General features: G+C 36.1%; 1 protein-coding gene and 1 pseudogene across 2 annotated transcripts in view; one reads left to right on the forward strand and one right to left on the reverse strand.

Moving 5' to 3' along the window:
- The window catches only part of TRIM37 (tripartite motif containing 37), a 127,149-nt gene that overhangs the window by 57,926 nt on the left and 47,050 nt on the right, over positions 1 to 22,173 (forward strand). For both annotated transcript variants that reach the window (XM_045525642.1, XM_045525643.1), the window contains exons 13-16: positions 9,729 to 9,908; positions 13,573 to 13,687; positions 14,573 to 14,788; positions 16,118 to 16,254. In XM_045525642.1, coding sequence (XP_045381598.1) covers positions 9,729 to 9,908; positions 13,573 to 13,687; positions 14,573 to 14,788; positions 16,118 to 16,254 — 648 coding nt within the window. The remainder of the gene's footprint in view (positions 1 to 9,728; positions 9,909 to 13,572; positions 13,688 to 14,572; positions 14,789 to 16,117; positions 16,255 to 22,173) is intronic.
- On the reverse strand, positions 7,307 to 8,134 carry LOC123620419 (annotated as a pseudogene).

Raw genomic sequence — 22,173 nt, forward strand, 5'->3', positions numbered from 1 at the left:
TAAAACACCATGGCCCCAGGAAAAAAGCTTTTTCTCTAGTGTGGCAGTCAATGTGTTAAAAGAAGACAACTTTTATATTTAATTTCTTTAATTTCTTCAGGGTTTTTTTGATGAATATTCGGTTTTAGATTATGTTTCATCACTTCATCTTTACCTAACCATTGTTCCGACTGTCAGAAAGAATCCATTTTTCATCACATGTAACAATACGGTATAGTAATGGATCACCTTTATGTTGTGACAACAAAGAAAGGCAAGCTTTGAGACAAATTTCTATTCTGACATGTGGTACCCATCTGTCTAGCTTCTTTACCTTGCCAATTTGTTTCAAATGGTCCAATATTGTTGGAATAGTAACATCAAACCTTGCCACTAATTCACATATTAGGTTGAGATGGATTTGCTTCCACTACAACTTTCAGTTCATCATTGTCCACCTTGGTCTCAGGTCACCCACCTGGCTCATTTTCAAGAATAAAATCACCAGAAAGAACTTCTCAAACCATAAATGTATTGTGCATTCATTAGCCACATCCTTCCCAGAACTTCCTTGTTTGAGGTGTCTACACTACATTGGTTCCATGACGGAACTCACATTCAAAAATAACACAAATTTTTGACTTATCCATGGTTTCATAAAAATTGCTGTAAAAAAAATTTGAAACATTATCACAAGCCAAAACATGTGTTTGTGCAGACTGAAGATGTCCCTTCACAAGAAAAATAAAACAAGAAGTATCAGAGTAAAATGTCAGAGATCTCAACTGTTAAACTTATTACTTAAGGAAATGGAAGATTTCATACTTAATAACCTAATATAATTGTACTGCTAAAATAACAGACATATAGCTAATACAGTAACAAAGGAGATAAAATGGAATTGTAAAAGAAATACTTAAAGAAGATAGAAAAAGGGAAAAGGTAACAAAGAACAGATGGAACAAATACCAAGATGTATTAATGGAAATAGTCTAAACATCGCAATTAAGGTGCAGAGATTATCAGATTGCCTAAAAGAGCAAGACTCAAGTACACATAATCCACAAGAAATTCACTTTAATTATAGAGATATATTGTGCTGGTAGTAGGCATAAGGAAGTTGGAATAGTTATTTTAATGTCAGACAAAGTAGATTTCAAATAATATTATCAGAGATAAAGTAGCTCATTTCATAGTGATAAAAGGATCAGTTAAAGAAGAGGATGTAATTCTAAACATTTATGTCTATGCCCCTGATAACAGATCTTAAAAATATGGTAAGGAAAACCTGATAGAACTGCAAAGAGTAATAGACAAATACCTCTTTCTCAATCAATGTAATAATAAATGGGCAGAAAATCTTTAAGGATATAGTATACTTGAATAACACTGTCAGTCAGCCTGACCTGATTTACATTTATAGAATGTTCCATCCATCAGTAGCAGAATACAAATTATTCTTAAGTGCATACAGAACATTTACGTAGATGTAGGCCATATTCTGAGCTTAAAACATGTCTCAGTAAAGTCAAAAGGATTCAACTCATTTCAAGTATGTTCACCGACCAAAATGGAATTAATTCCTGTTTGTCACAGATATTTTTAAAATGCTGAAGTATTAATATTTGAAAGCTAAATAACACTTCCAAATAACCCCTAGATCAAAGAGGAAATCATAAGGGATTTTTACAAAGTATTTTTAACTAAATGAAAATGAAAACACTACCAGAATTTTAATATAGTGTAGTTGCTAATGTGGTTGGAAGGTAGAAATTTATAGCACTAAATGCCTATATAAATGAGAGGCTCAAATCAATGACCTCAACTTCTGCTTTTCATAGACTAGAAAAAAGAAGACCAAGTTAGATGAAAAGTAAGCAGAAGAAAGGAAATAATAAAGATCAAAGCAGAATCCGATGAAATAAAAAACAGAAAAGCATTAGAGAAAATTATTGAAGTCAAAAGAAAATAAAATTTCAGAGGTAACTATCTGATTTTAAGAATTATATAATAAGCTACAGTAATCAAAATAGCATAGTATTAGTGTAAGAATACACAAATAGATCAGTAGACTATAATAGAGTTCTGAGGCAAATCCACATATGTAAGGACAACTGATTTTTGGTGAAGATGCAAAGGCAGTGCTGCAGAGAGAAGGTAGTCTTTTCAACAAATGGCGCTTGAACATTTCAGTATCCATATGCAAAAAAAATGAACTTGGAGTCATACCTCATACCATATACATAAATTAACTCAAAATTGATGATAGACTTAAATTAAAATCCTAAAACTATAATTTTTACAGAAGAAAACAGAAAATCTGTAACTTTGAATTAGGCAATGATAGTTTAGATACAACTCAAAAGTACAGTCTATAAAGGAACAAATTTATAAATTAAATTTCATGAAAATTATGAATATCTCCTTTTCAGAATATACAGCATTAATGGAATGAAGCCCAGGCACAGACTGGGAGAAAATCTTTGTAAAGCATTGATCTGATAATGGATTTGTATCCAGAATATATAAGGAACTCTCAAAACTTAACAAAAAAAATAAACAACCTTCCCTCCTCAAATAGGCAAAAGGTTTTTCAGATACCTCATTGAAGAAGATATATGGATGACTATGAAAGATGTTTAATGTCATTAGTCTTTGTTTTTTTTTGGAGACTGAGTCTTGCTCTATCTGTTGCCCATGCTGGAGTGCAGTGGCCCAATCATAGCTAACTGCAATGTCCAGCTCCTGGGCTCAAGCAATCCTCTTGCCTCAGCCTCCCAAGTAGCTAGGACTACAGGTATGTGCCACCATGCCCAGCTAATTTTTAAATTTTTTTTTATAGAGATGGGGTCTCCCTTTGTTGCACAGGCTGGTCTTGAACTCCTGGCCTCAGGTGATCCTCCTACCTCCACCTCCCAAAGTGCTGGAATTATAGGCATAAGCCTCCACACCCAACCTCTCATTAGTCTTTAGGGAAATGGAAATTTAACCTCAATACAATACCCATGTTCTCTATTAGAGTGGCTAAAATTTAAAAGACTATACCAGCTGTTGACAATGATATGGAAAAATTTGAATTCTCATATGTTCCTGTCTGAAATGGAAAATGTGTAAGTACTCTCATTAACCATGTGGTGATTTGTTGAAAAGTTAAATATCCACTTACTGCATAACCTAGGTTATCCACTCCTAGGTATTTACCTATGAGAAAAGAAACCATATGTCATTCAAAGACTTTTACACAAATGTTCATAGTAGGTTTATTTGTAATAGCCAAATATAATCAACCCTAATTTTCATCAACAGATGATTGGATAAACAAATTTTGATATGCCCATATGGAATACCACTCAGCAATAAAAAGAAATGAACTGTTGATACATACAATAACATGAATGAATTTTAATTATTCTTAGTGAAAGAAACTAGACCAAAAAAAGAGTACATGTGCATGGTTCTACTTATAGAAAACTCTGGGACGTGCAGATTAATCTGTATTGACTGAATGGAGATGTGTGGTTGCTTGGACATGGGGCGACAGGCAGGGCTGAGAGCTGGATTACAAAAGGCAGAGGAAACTTTGGGTAATGGTAGATATGTTTAGTATCTTGATTGTGGTGATATCAAAACTTATCAAACTGTACACTTCAAATATGTTTCAGTTTTATTTCTGTAAAGCTATTAAATCAAAAAACAACCAAAATTCTGTTGGTCTATCTTGTGCTTTGTACCTTTTTTTTAAAAATAGAGATGGAGTCTCACTGTGTTGCCCAGATTGGTCTTGAACTCCTGGCCTGAGGCAGTCCTCCAGTCTTGGCCTCCCAGAGTGCTGGGATTACAGGTGTGAGCCACTGTACCTGGCCTCTCTTGTACTTTGAATGGATCTTTTACCCATTCATGATTTTGTTAACATCATGCATTGATAATTTGGAAAATAATGGTTTACTAAATAGTATTTGATGTGTTTCATTATATAATATCAATTATTACTTCATCAAAGACAGTTTTGAGAGACATTGGCTTTTTTTTCCCCATCTGAAAGTGTATGGCAGTGAATAAGACTGGTATGTTTTTTTTTTCTTTTCTTTTTTATTTTATTTATTATTTATTTTTTTACTCCAGCAGTATGGAGAAGGACTGGTATGTTTTAACTGCCGTTGCTTTTGCACCATTAGTGCAATGTAAACAGTGAAAAGGACAAATAACATATTATTTTTATGAAAATGGTTTTGGCTGTGGGGATTCCTCAAAGGACCATAAGAACTGTCCCCCACGGATATAAAACTTACACTTTAAGGACCTTTGGCATAGACTCACCTTGATGAAGAATATCCTCGCCACCACTGATGAGTCATAGTATGAGTATTGCTGGTGGAATAGAAAACATTCTGGACTCGTGGATTTTAAGTGTGTTTTCATCATAGCTCTGCTCCAAATCTGCTGCATGATGTGAAACATTGGACTAACCTATGTTATTACAACAACTAATATTTGTGGAATATTTGTGTCAGGCACTATGCCTTACATATTTCATTTTCCCTTCACTACTACCTTGGGAACTAAAGGTTCTAGTATCACTCCCATTTCATAGGTGGGAATACAATGGCTTACTTAAGTAATTCACTCAAGTTTAGCACTGGGACTGAAAAATCTGGGTTCAACAGGTTTTTCTGTCCTTTGTTCTTAACCACCAAGGTCTTTTGAGTTGATCTTGGGCCAAACTATAAGAAATTCAGCCATCATAAGATTTTGTTTAGACTGGGCGTGGTGGCTCACGCCTGTAATCCTAGCGCTCTGGGAGGCTGAGGCGGGTGGATCCTTTGAACTCAGGAGTTTAGAGACCAGCCTGAGCAAGAGCAAGACCCCTGTCTCTACTAAAAATAGAAAGAAATTAGCTGGACAACTAAAAATATATAGAAAAAAATTAGCCAGGCATGGTGGCACATACCTGTAGTCCCAGCTACTCGGGAGGCTGAGGCAGAAGGATTGCTGTGAGCTAGGCTGACGCCACAGCACTCTAGCCTGGGCAACAGAGTGAGACTCTGTCTGGAAAAAAAAAAAAATAAGATTTTGTTTATATCCTTCTTACTATTATTAAATCTTAGGCCTCCCTTTATTTCTTGGTTAATCTGTTTCCTGATCTGCCACTATTTCTTGGCTTGGGAAAATTCTATTTCAGGACCTGATACATAGATTTTGTGACAATTAAGTTGCCTTTGGTGCTGGTTTCATTTTGATGCTGTTATTATTGACCATATACACTTCAGGAGTTTAAGTTCACATTGTCTTATTAAACAGTAATAACATTATCATTAATGATGAAGTAATATCATTCAGGATACTATGTTTGAAAAAGACCGGAAATTTTGTTTTGCATTTGCTAGATATTATTTAAATACCTTAATAGGATTGTTGTATTCTGTTAAAAACAGATTACCTTATCTGTTAATTCATTTTTCAGTAAGCCTAGAGACGAGTACTGAATACTTTTTCATTAAATATTGAAATGTCATTCAACTTTAGAATTCAGAGTTTAATAGTGGGTTGGTCTAACTGCCAAAATGTGGAATAAAAACTTAAATCATTATATCATAGTCTGGTAGGTGTTAATATCAGCTGGGACTCTGCAGAAGTGCTTACATAATTTCATTATGCTTAAATATCTTTATAAAGATATGTGTTTCTATACACATGTGTAGGATTTCAGGGGACATTTGCCCATGAGTGACATCCTGCAGTTGACTCTTAACAGTATTTTGATGGGTGACTGTTGTTTTAAAGAAGGAAATTTCCTTGAGTTATTTAAAGCTGCCATCCCCAACCCCCAGACCTGTTATGAACCAGGCTGCACATCAGGAGGTGAGCGACTGTTGGGCCAGCGAAGCTTCATCTGTATTTACAGCTGCTCCCTGTGTTCGCATCCCTCCATAAGCTCTGCCTCTTGTCCGATCAGCAGTGGGGGCATTAGAGTCTCATAGGAGCTGAACCCTCCTATAAACTGCACATGTGAGAGATCTAGGTTTTCACTCCTTATGAAAATCTAATGCTTGATGATCTGATGTGGAGACCAGGTGGTGATGCTAGTGGTGGGGAGCAGCTGCAAATACAAATTATCATTAGCAGAGAGGTTTGACTGCAAAATAAATGTAGTGTGCTTGAATCATCCCGAGAGCTCCCTCCCCACCCCACTCCGTGGAAAAATTGTCTGCCATGAAACCGGTCTGTGGTGTCAAAAAGATTGGGAACTGCTGGTTCAAAGAGTAAGTAGAACTTTCCCTAGAAAGGTTCACAGTCCTGTTAAATTTATTCAGACTTTCAATTTGATAAAAGGAAAGAATTTAAGTTATAACATTTAAATTTAAGCTTTTAGTTTTACATAAAGTTGGGGTTGAGATGCTTCATAGGTAATTAAACTTTAATGCTATGTTTATTAAAAACAGGTCTGTCTGTCGTGATTTTAAAGAACCAATGAATAGCAAAAATTAGCTGGGATGTGGTGGCACACACCTGTAGTCCCAGATACTCGGGAGGCTGAGGCAGGAGGATCACTTGAGCCCAGGAGTTGGAGGTTGCTGTTACACCAGGGCCTTCTAGCCTGGGCAACAGAGCAAGACTCTGTCTCAAAAAAAAAAAAAAAAAAAAAAGAACCAGTGAAGATGAATCTTTTTGTCTTAAATATTATATGCCGTTCACATGATGTGATGTAGAGCAGTATAAAAAATGTCTTTTCTTACAAGATAACTGATTTTTTTGAAAACTATTTTATATTAATTTCAAGCTTTTACCTGTACTTGATCCTGGACCTATATGACCATTTTCATTAATGTTTTTTCCCCCCAGATTTTTAGTATTCTTGATTATTTCTATGTGAGTCTTGAGTTTTCACAATACTCATTTTTTAAATAGAAGTAAGTAGAAATTTTCTGAGTTGAAATTCATATAACACTCAATTAACCATTTTTAAATCCACAGTTCAGTGTAATTTAACACATTCACAATGTTGTGCAACCACACCTCTCCGTAGTTTCAAAATATTTCTATCACCCCAGAATACCCTGTACCCATTAAGTAAACATTTCCCATTTCCTCCTTACCCTATCCCTATGCAGCTAGTATTCTGTTTTCTCTCTGGATTTAACTGTTCTGGATATTTCATAGAAAAGATTTTATGATTTTAGTAAAAATAATGCACCATTTTGCATATTTTACATGTATAGAATATTTACAAATTCCTTTACAGCATTTACTTAATGTTTATTATTTTTCCAGTATTTGCCTTTTGTACTCTTTTCTTCAGTAGTAAAATATTATCCAGTGTTCTCTTTTACTAAAAAATTGGTTTGTTGGGCAATCCTCCTTGTCCCAAGGCCTCTGTTCTTTTCCATTTTGTTGCCATAGCTGGATGTGACTGCTCCTTTAAGGTTTCCACAGGACAATTTGGTCTTGGCAGTTGATATCCAGGTGTTGGCCCTGGCCGATTACTGAAATACTTAGTTTTCAATTCCTGTGTGGCTATAATTCTAGCACATGGATTGGATAATAAAGCTTTCTATGAGATCTAGCCAGTTGTCTCCTGCTGCAATGAACATGTATTGCAGTGGGATTCCAGGAAAAGTCTTAAATGTCACATAATGTTGAAGACTGCACATGTCAGGCCACTGTTCCTCAGTTGGTGTGCCCAAAGTTTCAGATATTCCTGTCAGCTGATCGAGATCTGAATCTCCTGGCAAAAAAGGAACACTTAAAAGCAACTCTGCTAATATACATCCAACAGCCCACATGTCTACACCTACACCATACATTCTATCTCCAAATAGTAACTCAGGGGCCTGATACCACCTGGTTACAGACTGATGTGTATAAGCCTACTGGGGCTCCCAAATGATTTGGCCAAGCCAAAATCTGCCAGTTTTAGAACTCTATTTTCATCTAGCAACAAGTTGTTTGGTTTCAGATCCCTATGTAGGATCCTGTGTTGATGTAAATATTCTAACACTTGAAGAGTCATCAACACGTAAGCTTTGCTGTGTGATGGTGTCAACACAAGACTATCATGCTTTATTATATCCTCTAGATCAGTTTCCATAAAATCAAAGACAAGGCTAATATTAGATTTATGTCCAAAAGCTTCAAGGAGCATCTTTAGCTTCTGATCTATGTCCAAGCTCAATTTTCTTAATGGTGACAATTTATCTCTGGCCTTGTAAACCGTGGCAAACTTAAAGTCTCCAACAGCCATTTCCAGCGCCACTGGGCTCTGGCGCTTTAGTAGCCGTGCGCGATTTCCGGAATGGGTGTGGATGTTGCTCAGTGGGGTCCGGCCCCTTTTTGTTCCTTTCATTTGGGATGGTGTTTTCAGGGTTACCCCATGTTGAAGCATGTATCAAAACTTCATTCCTTTATATGGCTGAATAATACACCATTGTATGTATATATCACAGTTTGTTTATTCATTCATCTGTTGATGGATGTTTGTGTTTCAACCTTTTGGCTATCATGAATACTGCTATAAATATGCACATTCAAGTTTCTATCTGGGCATATATTTTTATTTCTTTTGAATATATATACCTAGTTGTGGAGTTGCTGGGTTATATGGTAATTCTGTGTTTAATTTTTTGAGGACCTGTTGAACTTTCCCACAGTAGCTGCATCATTTTATATTTCCACCAGCGATGTAGGAAGATTTGTATTCCTCTACATCCTTGATATCAGTAGTTATTTTCTGTTTTTAATTACAGTTTTCCTAGGGGGTATAAAGTGGTATTTTATTATGATTTTGATTTGCATCTCCTTAATGACCAGTGAAGTTAAACATCTTTTCATGTACTTATTGGCCATTGGTGTATCTTCTTTGGAGAAATGTCAGTTTATGTCCATTGCCCATTTTTTAATTGAGTTTTTTGTCTCTTTATTGTTGACTTATAAGAATTCCTAGGTACTAAAATGTTATAAGAAATACGGTTTGCAAATAGTTTCTCCCATTTGGTAGGTTGTCTTTTCATTTTTTTGTTAATGTCCTTTGATGCATGGAAGTTTATACACTTTATCTTTTTGTAGACCTGAGAAGTACAATAGGATATGGAGATCAGAATATATTGACTTTCTCAACATTTTTTTTATTTATTTCAGAATATTACGGGAGTACAAATGTTTTGGTTACATAAGCTGCCTTTGTACCTTTTGAGTCGAAGTGTGCCCATCCCCCAGATAGTGTGTATTGTACCTGTTAGGTGTGAATTTACCCATTCCCTCCTCTAACCTCCCCATATTTTCTATTAAAAAATTATATAGCCTTGAATTTCTGAGTATACAATAAGTTGCTTTATAAAGTGTTTTAAAATTTATATTTTAAAATTGCATGGTGATAAACCTCAGAGTAATAGAAATGACAGAACATTCATATCTGAGGAAATGTAAATAATGTATAGAAAAAGTCTTGCATTTGTAAAACAAAAATAACTTTGAAGTATTTGTTTATATAAGATTTATTTTTTGAGGTGTTTTATGCTTGATGTATCGGTAAACATTCTTATGAGGAAAAAAGGACCTAGTGCCAGTTATGTTTTGGGTACCCATTCAAAATACCGCTGTTTTTATAAATGATGCAGTCCTTTCTAAAGGAAATGTAACTGTGTATCAATGAGTTTCTTCTCAGGTAATTACTTAATGACCTTAATGTTTAAATGAGTCTGTCTTTTATTCTTCCTTTACTAACAAAATAGTAATGGTCTGGTTTTCAATTTTAGATATGAATATCGTGTAGAAATGGTTCACCAGTCTTGCAATGATCCTACCAAAAATATCATTCGAGAATTTGCATCTGACTTTGAAGTTGGAGAATGCTGGGGCTATAATAGGTTTTTCCGTTTGGACTTACTTGCAAATGAAGGATACTTGAATCGGCAAAATGATACAGTGATTTTAAGGTAAGAGAGAAGCATTTGATACTGTGTTTTTTTTATTGTGGGAGAATAATACCAGAATTTTATTTCTGAACTTCAAGTCAGTGACAAGTTAAAAGGAAAAAACAGGCAATAAAAAATCTTTATTTCAAAGTCCATCCATTTAACAAAGATGAATATTGAAATTCATACTAACTATAATCTTAACATTTACTTAACTGTTTCATTTCAGAAGTCCTTTGTAATCAGTGTATAATAAAAGTCAATAATTTGTTTGACATCTAGTTAGTAATTTCGTTAAAAAGGAAGGTACTAAACTGGGTATGGGCCTGTAGTCCCAGCTACTCAGGAGGTTGAGGTGGGAGGATCTCTTGAGCCCAGGAATTAAAGACCATCCTAGGCAACATAATGAAACCCTGTCTCAAAGGAAAAAAAAGGAAACTGCTATTTCCAAGAAATGTAGTAATATTCCATTTATCTATTAAACTTTTAGCAGCCTCACCATTTGGAAATCTAAGGATAGTGAGGGATCAAGTGCTTCTTTTCTTTTGACTTGACAGTTTATATACTATTTGAGTGACTGGTTTTACACACTTAATTTTATAAAATGACTTTCAGTTCTTTCAAGATAACAGCAAATTAAAAGTAAGGAAATAGAAACAAAGATAGTTGAAAACCAACAGTTTTCATCATTGGTATGTTATTTGCAAGAAAGCAGAGAATATGAACACTATAAAATAACAGTGATATTTAATGCTGGGGTAGCCTTTGCAGATTAGAAGTTTTTGGGCATCCTTATGTTATAATTTGATGGTCAAAATGGGATCCTGAGTATTTAAAAAAAGAGATTCAAATATGTTCAGAGTACTTAACAGTTTAAAAAGTTTCTATCAAAACAATTTTAAAAGTTTTTTTTCCTTGGGAGTGATCTATAGCAGTTCCCAACCTTTTTGGCATCAGGGACTGATTTCATCGAAGACAATTTTTCCACAGATGTGGGGAAGGCTTCTCAGCGCCTGTAAATACAGATGAAGTTTCTGCTCCCTCACCTGCTGCTTACCTCCTGCTGTGTGGCCTGAGTCCTAAGTTTCTTGGAAGAAAATTTTTCCACTGATGACGGGGGTGGGGGATGGGGGCAGGAGGCGGAGCTCAGGCGGTGATGCTTGGCCTAGTTCCTAACAGGCCACTGACATACTGGGCCTCCTCCTGGGGGCTTGGGGACTGCAGATATACTCCTAAATTTCACATTTTCTGAGCTCCTTGTTCTTGAACATGCTAGATAAATGAGTTGCTATCATATCAGTGTTTACTATTAGGTACATTTTTCATGGCTTTTCTGGGAGTATAAAGAAGTGAAAAAAGGGATATGATCTTCAAAGTTGAGAAATACATTCATGTTTTTGTCATATTTTTTTAGAGGGATTATTTTAGTTCTATTTTATAACTTTTCAGGCTTTTGTTTTGGTTTTTAATTATTCACCAAGAGAAATAATTGGTTGCTATTTCATGCTTCATCTATAGAGAGGATTGCAAAATTACTCAAACATTAATTTTACCAACCTACAAAAGAGCCATTTTTTATATCCTTAGTCTTTTCCTCATTGGAATCATAGTAATGTTAAATCTTCCTGGTGGCTGTCTGTGTCAGAGAATTTTCTTTTTTCAATGCTCTTTAACCTGGCCTGTATTTTTTTAATTAGGCCATCCCTGTTTATAACAAAACCTTTATTTATAGACTTGTATATTAGTTCAGGAACATATTCCTGTTGTGATTTAATTATTTATTCAGCCAGCATTTCTTGAGTCTGTACCCTGTGCCTGACACTGGGCTGATAATAAAAACGGAATAAACATGCTTTAGTCCTGAAGGAACTCATGATGAAATGGGCAGATAAAAACAGAATTTACTCTATAAAATAATGTTGTAATAGTGGGATAAATAAATTGCTGTGGGGTTCACGGAGGGGCCTTCTAATTATCCTATTACTCATAATATTTATTTAATGAGAGATTGTTCAAAATTTAAACTTTATTTAGTTCAAGATTCCAGGGGAATTTTATATGTACTAATTAGAAAGTTATTTAAGGCTTTTCTATGACTTCATATAAATAAATATATTTATTTTACTCTTTTCATTGAAAGAGAAAATTAAATTTTACCTGCTTCTTGCTTTTGTTTTAATGACACAAATGTTAAAAATAATGTGCAGGGTTGACCCACAGTTTCATTAGTCATTCAAAGAAAATAACTCATTTGAAGGTCTTACTCTAATATCTTTCTAATGAGTACTGTCCTAGGTAGTATCCACTTAGATGATGATTCAGTGAATCATCTCTACCCTCTCATGAATGAGTATCGTTGACTAAAATTAGATGTCTACTGCAGATAACTATTAGATGGTTAGTCGTTTCTTACACTAGGTGCAAAGTCCTAGAAAAAACTAAATGGTAGCTAACATAAAAGTGGTAGGAAGGGCTGGAAGGGGTAAGAGATGTAGACTTCCAAATTAGTCTCACCTCTGGTTCTCCTTTTCCACAAAAACACCTTTATACATGCACTGCAAATGTTTTCACTATTAATGTAATCATGTTAGGCTGTGTAACAAAGGTAGAGGTTTGTTTGCTTTAATAGGTATTAGTTTTTTAAAAATACAAATAACAGCTGGGCATGGTGGCCCTTGCCTGTAATCCTAGCACTTTGGGAGGCCAAGGCAGGAGGATTGCTTGAGGCCAGGAGTTCAAAACCAGCCTGAGCAACATAGCAAGACCCTGTCTCTACAAAAAATAGAAAAATTAGCCAGATATGGTGGCAGCTACTTGGTCCCAGCTACTTGGCAGGCTATGCAAGAAGGATCACTTGAGTTCAGGAGCCTGAGGTTGCAATAAGCTATGATGACTCTAGCCCAGGCAAAAGAGCCAGACCCTGTCTCCAAAAAAAGGGCAGTAACTTTGGATAGATCAAGGTCCTATCATTTATTCATTAATATAATTTAATATAAGAACAGTACCTTTTCATCCCTAATTCTAGCTGAGACACACCGTATTGTATTAATAATATAGGGAGGGATGTTTTTGTTGTTGTTCGTTTTAAGATAGAGTCTCGCTCTGTTGCCTGGGCTAAAGTGCCATGGCGTCAGCGTAGCTCACAGGAACTTCAAACTCCTGGGCTTAAGCAATCCTTCTGCCTCAGCCTCCCTAGTAGCTGGGACCACAGGCATGCACCACCACACCTGGCTAATTTTTTCTATTTTTAGTAGAGATGGGGTCTTGCTCTTGCTCAGGTTAATCTCCAACTCCTGACCTCAAGTGATCCTTCCCTCCTCAGCCTCCCGGAGTGCTAACATTACAGGAATATGAGCCACTGCACCCAGCCAAGGGTGTTTTGATTTTAAGCTGCTGTCTGAAGGGATTGAGGATATAATTTATTTAGAGCATGTAAGTAACTCTTTGGGAGACATTAGAAAAGTACAGATTGAGTTGGACAGCTGACTTTTCAGAACCTTATGTCATTATAATTTGTGGACTACATGTATAAATAGCGAATACCAGGAGCTTTGAGTTCATTTGAATTTTGGCCTTATATAACGTAATCAAATTAGCCACAATTGCAGAATTTATAATTATAGATTCAAGGCTAGATGATGTTTTACTGTTTGGATTATTTTTTATGTGGAGCTATTCTTTTAAGGTTTCAGGTACGTTCACCAACTTTCTTTCAAAAATGTCGGGACCAGCATTGGTATATTTCTCAGTTGGAAACTGCACAGACTAGTTACATCCAACAAATAAACAACCTTAAAGAGGTAAGGAAATAACATCTATTTCTGGTTTAGTGTTTTGTACTGTCCTTTTGGCTTGTTACATTTGTAATTAGATTTTGGATATTTATTGTTTGTAATTTTGTTAAAAAAATCCAGTTATGCTATTCCCCTTGAGCCTCTAGTTCTGCACTGTCCAATTCAGTAGCCACTAGCCATATATGGCTACGTAAATTTAACATAATTAAAAATTTATTAATAGTTCCTTGGTTGCAGTAGCCTCATTTCAAGTGCTTGTATTAGGCATTGCAGATAAAGAACATGTCCATCGTTGCATGAAGTTGTATTGCACAATACTGCTCTAGTATTAGGTAAACTCTTTGTGTTTCTCTCAATTACTTAGGTATTTCTCTTCCACAAGCTATCTTTAGAGGACTCTAAACTATAGAATAATTGAAAGTTGCCCCATCTTGAACCCGCACTGTTGTTGAATGAGCACTGGGGAAGATCAGTTAATGAATTTTTATTTTACAATAATAAACTAAATTATGTGAGGAATGTTTATTTTCCCCTAATGAAACTTGGGGTGTGGTTGGAGGTTTGGAGTGCTGAGAGTGGTTAATAGATAAGGGAGGAAAATATGAATATATAAACAAATACATACTTTCAGAGATTTTCATGCTAAGTATATATTCACTATACAGTTTGCTAATTATCAGTGTAGCTTGGGCTGGATATGAAAGAAGGAGGATAAGAATAAATAGGGTAGTTTATCTTTGTCACAGATTTTTTTCATAATCAAAAGGCAGGAGGGATTGAGAGAAATGGTTTTAGGAACATCTGGATGCAATTTTTTTTTACTTGTACAATTTTTTACTGTGCCAGTGAGGCACGGTTTATGACCTTTTATTTGTGTTCTTGTTTTAAAAGAGACTTACTATTGAGCTGTCTCGAACTCAGAAATCAAGAGATTTGTCACCACCAGATAATCATCATAGCCCCCAAAATGATGATGCTTCGGATACACGAGCTAAGAAGTCTGCATGTTCTGACATGCTTCTTGAGAGTGGTCCTACTGCAGCTTCTGTAAGGGAGGCCAAAGAGGATGAAGAAGATGAGGAGAAGATTCAGAATGAAGATTATCATGTAATAATTAGGCCAGTTTTAGATTTTTTGTGTGTGTTTGATAAGACAAACTATAGGATCATGGCTTTTAACATAATAGTGTATTGATACAGTGGGCTGAAAATCTTGTTCATTGATTTTCATTATTGTATGTATGCCCTTATGTATAAGTCAGCAGTTGTTGAATCAAAGCATTTTAAGTTTCTGAAAATCAGTTTATTGCAGAAAACTATTCATTTTATAAAACAGACTGTGGTGGACATTCTAGAAACCAAACTGTATAAATTGTGGATTTTAAAAATATGTTTGTTTCCATTCACTGAAACTAGTAGGTACGTTATCATTGCCTATATAGGTAGAATGATTTAGGATTTGGGAGACTGCCAGGTTTTGTTCCAGCTAAACAACAACCAGAATAAGAATTCAAGAATTGGTTGCTATTATTAAGTAAAACGGGGGGAGGGGTGCAGAGATAAATGAAGGTTTTTTTGTAGTAGTTTCTATTTTTTAAGATGAGAGAGAGGCTAGACATAGTGGCTCATGCCTGTATTTCTAGCACTGTGGGAGGATCACTTGAGGCCAGGATTTCAGGACTGGCCTGAGCAAAATAGCAGGACCCCATCTTTACAAAAAATTAGCTGGACATGGTGTAATGCAGCTGCAGTCCTAGCTACTCCATAGGTTAAGGCAGGAGGATCACTTCAACCCAGGAGTTTAGGGTTCAGTGAGTTATGATGACACCACAGCACTCTAGCCCAAGTGGCAAATGAGACCCTGTCTGGAAAAAAAAAAATGAGGAATGACTTCAGTTTTATGTTAAAATGAAGGAGCCAGTGGGGAGAGAGATTGAGGATAAGGTTAAATGCATTGATAACTAAGGAGATAATAGGGGTTGGCATGGAGCACTCAGGTGTAGCAGTTAACTGAGTAAAAGGAAGGGTGAAGTTTATGGATAAGGCAGCTGAAAGCTCCGGGGAACTTTATGCTTATTAGCTTGTATTTTTTCTGTGCAGATAGATGATAGTGTTATCTAATGACCTTCAGGATGATAAAGGTTAGGCAGAACTTGTTACTCTGTGAGGAATCTTACTGGAAGCTGACATGGAACGTATGAAGCGTTTCCAGTAACATTGAGGGCCCAGTAGAAGTTGGCAACCATAAATTAGTAGTAGTACCAGTCAGTGTGGTTGTGTGAATTTCTGTACAGGGCTCAGCTGCCTGAGCACAGGAGCAGAGAATAGAAATCTGGTAACTTTTTTCTTTGGTGCTTGGTTCATGGGCTGAATAGAGGCTGTTCAACTGAGTGGAAATATTTGGAATAGAAATCTTGTTTCCTTTGCCTCAATCTAGCATGAACTGTCAGATGGCGATCTGGATCTAGATCTTGTTGGTGAAGATGAAGTAAATCACCTCGATGGCAGTAGTTCCTCTGCTAGTTCCACAGCAACAAGTAACACAGAGGAAAATGACATCGATGAAGAAACTATGTGAGTATCCCACATTAACTACCACTATAAATCTATAAATACTGCTGTCTAAGTGGTAATTACTAGAAGCATATTAACTAACTCAGGCTTAAAAGTGGGGATATTCAGCCATTTTCTGAAAGAATCAATAGCCAGTTTTCTCCCTCTCACCTCTAAGTTTTAAGCCCAGAATTTTTGTTTTAACTTTTTTTTTTAGAGACAATCCCTCGTTCTGTTTCCCAGGCTCAGGTGATCCTCCTGCCTCAGCCTCCTGAGGAGCTGGGACTACCAGGTGTGCATCACCATGCCTGGCTGATTTTTGTATTTTTTTGTAGAGACAGGGTCTTGACATGTTGCGCAGGCTCATCTTGAACTCCTGGCCTCAAGTGATCTTCCTGCCTCAGCCTCCCAAAGTGCTGACATATTACAGGCATGAGCTGTCGGGCCTGGCCTGTTTTAACTCTTAACTTTGAATTTTGAAATTATACTTAAGAAAAGTTGCAAAAATATTACTTAGAATTTCCATATACCCTTCACACAGATTCCTTCCCCAAATGTTAATATTTTGCTTTATGTTTCTCTTTTCTCTGTATATAATTTTTTTCTGAGACACTTGAGATTAAGTGAATACACTTCTCATAGTGTACTTTCTGTAAACAAGGATATTTTTTACGTAACTATAGTACGGTTATCAAAATTAGGAAATTAACATTGGTGTAATAGTATACTAAAAATTTTGCCAGTAATGTTCTTTGGTTCAGGATCTATTCCAGGATCATGTGTTGTGTTAGGTCTTAAATATCTTCAGTCTGCTTCAATCTGAATTTTTAAAAATTTGTTTTTCATGACTAACGCTTTTGAAAAGTACAGAATTATTATTTTATAGAAAGCCCCTCAATTTAGAATAATCTGAAGTTTCCTCATGATTAGACTGAGTTTATGCACTTTTGGCAGGAATACTACAGAAGTGATGATGTGTCCTTTTTAGTGCATCCTAGTGGAGTAGGGGGAGCACATGATGTCAGTGTATCCCATTACTGGTGATTAATTTTGATCACTTGGTTGACATAGCATCTGCCAGGTTTCTCTAAAATTACTACTTTCCCTTTGTAATTAATAAATATTTTGGGGGGACATACTGTGAGACTGTAAATATAATATTTCTCATCCTACTTTTGCTTACTAATTTTAACATCTGTTAATGATTCTTGCTTGAAAACGATTACTATGTTCATTGGCAAAGGATAATTTTCTAATTCCATTCCTTCTACATTCATTGGTTGGAATTTAAGGAAGAGCTTTCCCATCCCATTAATTGATTAGTATAGACTCGTGGATTTTCATATAATTAAATGATTTAATCCTTTACTACCATTATTTATTTTATTGCACAAATAAGCTCACATTTGGCCAGTGGGAACTTGTTATAGCTAACTAACTCCTGTGTTCTTTTGCAATGTCCCCATCATTTTTAAAGCACTTTTTTATTTTCTGGTACTACTAGACATTTGAAGTTCATCTTGTACTTTCTTTGTCCCAGTGTGGGCATCAGCTGTTTCACAAAAGAGTAAGGTGAGAATTTTAACACCCTATTTGACTCCTCTTCATTCTTACAAATAAGTTCCTCAAAATAGAACATTTTTACTTAATATTCCTCCTTTAGCATATATAACAAATTGTCTAAAATGGGTTAGCTAGTTAAAACGTGAAGCCAAGGTACCTAAATCCCTGAATCAGAAGTCATTGTTATAGTGAGATTTTTAGAGATGTAAAATAGAACTGGTTCATTTGAATCAACATGGAAAATTTACAGTTGATTCCTTTAGATAGTGATTCTCTAAAGTGAAATCCGACTTGCTGATGACTTAAACATGTAGTTCTGTCTGAATTAATTTCTTTGTTATATCTTTTCACTTTATTTCAAAATTGTTCTAAAGGCAAGTTGGATTTTATGTAAAACTTCCATTACAACCTTTCATTAGATTGACTTTTTAGTCCTTTTTCTAATAGAAAGTTTATGTTCTATGTACATACATCTGCAGTAATATTTCAGTTCAAACTATTTTATATAATTCATAGAAATAACAGCACAATTAGTCTTTAGTTATTTTGGGCACATGGGAAATCATAAAATATTAAATCTTAGAGATTAAGATTAATTCCTTCCTTTTAGAGATGAGGAAATAGGCATACAGTTTGGATAATGATTATTATAAGTAGCTTTTTAAACTAGAACACAGTCACTTGACAGACTTTTCTTTCCTTCTCTCTCCTTTTTCTCTACCTTCTCCCTCATTGGTCGTTCTATGATAGTACTGTATGTTTTCTTCCTGCTGTTTATTTTTTCCTTTTATTTGGAGATACTTGTAGATTCACATGCAGTTGTAAGAAATAATACAGAGATCCCAACACTCTTGACACAGTTTTTCCCATTGGTAACGTCTTGTCAAACAGTAGCACAGTGTCACAATCAGAATATTGTTATTGATATAGTCAAGATATAGAACATTTCTATCACCATAAGAATCCCTCATGTTGCCCTTTTATAGCCACACCCACTTTCCTCCCACCTGAGCCCTCTTCTTAACCCCCTAGCAACCACTCATCTGTTCCCCATTTCTATAATTTTGTCATTTAAAGAATTAAAGTTACATAAATTGAATCATACAATAAGTAACCTGAAGGGATTGGCTTTTTTTCACTCAGCGTAGTTTTCTGGAGATACATCCAGGTAATAACTAATAATCTAGGAATTGATAGTTTTTTTGTTTTTTTTTATTGCTGAGTAGTATTCTATCTTGTGGATGGTTTGTTCAACCATTCTTCTATTAAAGGACATCTGGATTGTTTCCAGTTTGGGGCTATTAGGAATAAATCTATAAACATACATGTACAGGTTTTGTGTCAACATAAGTCTTCATTTCTCTGTGATAAATGTAAATGCTGGATTATATGGTAATTACATGTTTAGGTTTTGAAGAAATTACCAATTTTCCAGAATGGCTATAATGTTTTACATTCCTACCAGCAGTATATGAGTGATCCAGTTTCTCTGAATCCTGACCAGCATTTAATGGTGTTATTAGTTTTTATTTTAGCTATTCTGATAGGTTTCTAGTGATATTTCATTGTGGTTTTAATTTGCATTCCCCTTACTCCTGGGCTCAAGCGATCCTCCTGCCTCAAGCGATCCTCAGCCCCCCAAGTAGCTGAGAGTACAGGTGCCCACCACCACACCTGGCTAATTTTTTCTATTTTTGGTAGAGACGGGTCTCGCTTTTGCTTAGGCTGGTCTCAAACACCAGACCTCAAGTGATCCTCCTGCCTCAGCCTCCCAGAGTACTAGGATTACAGGGTTGAGCTACCATGCCCAGCCCCTGAACATAGTTTCATCTGTTTAATACATATACATACACATGTTTAATACTATACACACACCATATGTATATCCTTATTGGTGAAATTTCTCTTCATGTTTTTCTAATTGGATTGTTTTTGTTTATACAGGTTTTTTTTTTTTTTTTTGAGACAGAGTCTCGCTCTACTGCCCGGCTAGAGTGAGTGCCGTGGCGTCAGCCTAGCTCACAGCAACCTCAAACTCCTGGGCTTCAGTGATCCTACTGCCTCAGCCTCCCGAGTAGCTGGAACTACAGGCATGCTCCACCATGCCTGCGTAATTTTTTCTATATGTATTTTTAGTTGGCCATATAATTTCTTTCTATTTTTAGTAGAGACGGGGTCTCACTCTTGCTCAGGCTGGCCTCGAACTCCTGACCTCGAGCGATCCACCTGCCTCGGCCTCCCAGAGTGCTAGGATTACAGGCGTGAGCCACCGCGCCCGGCCTATACAGGTTTTTTAATGGTAAAAATTCATAACATGAAATTTATCATTTTAACCATTTTTAAGTGCAGTGGCATTAGATACATTCACATTTTTGTGCAACCATCACCATCATCTATCTCCACAACTTTTTTTAATCTTCTCAGACTGAAACTCCATAAGCATTAAACAGTAACTCCTTCTCAGCCTCTGGCAACAATTGTTCAGTTTTGAGAATTCTTTATACAGTCTAGATGTTAGTCCTTTGTCAGATATCTGGTTTGCAAATACTTTCTCCCACTTGGTATCTTTTCTTTTCATCTCCTTAACAGGGTCTTTTACCAAGTGAAAGTTTTTAATCGTTCAACAATGTTTTGTAGTTTTCAGAATATGTATTTGGTACTTCTTTTGTTAAGTTTATTCCTGAATAATTTGTTTTTTCATGGTATTGTAAATGAAATTGATTTTTTAATTTTTTTCCCCCCCAAGAGATAGGGTCTCACTCTGTCACCCGGGCTGGAGTGCAGTGGCATGATCATCACTCCCTGCAGCCTTTAACTTCTGAGCTCAAGCCATCATCCTGAGCAGCTGAGACTATGGGTGCACCCTACCATGCCCAGCTAATTTAAAAGAATTTTATTTTATTTATTTATTTTGAGGCAGAGTCTCACTCTGTTCATCCTGGGTAAAGTGTAGTGGTACCATCATAGCTCACAGTAACCTCAAACTCCTGGGCTCAGGCGATCTTCCTGCCTCAGCCTCCCAAGTAGCTGGGACTACAGGTACAGGCAGGTACCATGTGACCCGGCTAATTTTTTTCTATTTTTTTTTTTTTTTTAAGTAGAGATGGAGTCTCACTCTTGCTCAGGCTGGTCTTGAACTCCTGACCTCAAGCAGTCCTCCTCCCACCTTGGCCTCCTAGAGTGCTAGGATTACAGGCATGAGCCACCACGCCCTGCCAAAAAATTTGTTTTAGAGACAGGATCTCAATATATTGCCTGGGCTGGTCCTGAACTCTTGCCCTTAAGCAGTCCTTAGCCTCCCAAGTAGTTGGCATTATAGGTGCAAGCCACTATGCCTAGCTAATTTCATTTTTGGATTGTTCTTTATAAATATGTAGAAATACAATTGATTTTTGTCTGTTAATTTTGTATCCTGCAACCTTGCTGAACTCATTTATTCTAATCGCTTTTTAGTGGATTCTTTAGAATTTTTCTATATACAGTCATTTTATCTGTGAATAGACTTGGATTTACTTTTCCAACCTGGATACCTTTTTCTTTTTCTTGCCTAATTTTTCCAGCTAGAATATCCAGAACATTGTTGAATTAGTGTGAGTGGACATCCTTGTCTTATTCCTGATCTTAGGAGGAAAGCGTCACGTCTTTCCCCATCAAGTATGATGTTAACTGTGAGTTTTTTGTAGACACCCTTTATCAGGTTGAGCAAGTTCCCTTCTGTTCCTACTTTGTTGAGTGTTTTTATCATGAAAGTGTGTTGGCTTTTGTCAAAAACTCTGGAGTTTTTGGTTTTTATTCTGTTGACATATATAGTATATTGCATTAGTTCATTTTTGGATTATAAACCAACCTTGCATTCCTAGGATAGATCCCACTTGGTCATGGTGTGTGGTTGTTTTTACATGTTGCTGGATCCTGTTTGCTAGTATAGTCATCCCTTAGTATCTGTGGGGGATTGATTCTAGGACCTCCCTTGGATACCAAAATCTGAGGATGCTCAAGTCCTTTATATAAAATGATGTAATGTTTGCATATAAACAATCAACATCCTCCCATATACTTTAAATCATCTCTAGATTACTTATAGTACCTACTACAATGTAAATGCATGTAATTTGTTTTATTGTATTGTTTAGGGAATAATGGTAAGGGGGAAAAGTCTGTGCATGTTCAATACAGACTTTATTTATTTTCATGCTCTGTCACTCAGGCCTGTGTAGTGGCCTGAGCATCAATCACTCTTACCTTGAGTTCCTAGGCTTAAGTGTTCCTCCCATCTCAGCCTCCCGAGTAGCTGGGACTACAGGCACATGTCACCACACCCAGCTAATCTTTTTTTTTTTCTCCACTAGAGATGGGGTCTTGCTGTATTGCCCAGGC

Source organism: Lemur catta, chromosome 15, assembly GCF_020740605.2.
Source record: "Lemur catta isolate mLemCat1 chromosome 15, mLemCat1.pri, whole genome shotgun sequence".
NCBI lineage: Eukaryota > Metazoa > Chordata > Mammalia > Primates > Lemuridae > Lemur > Lemur catta.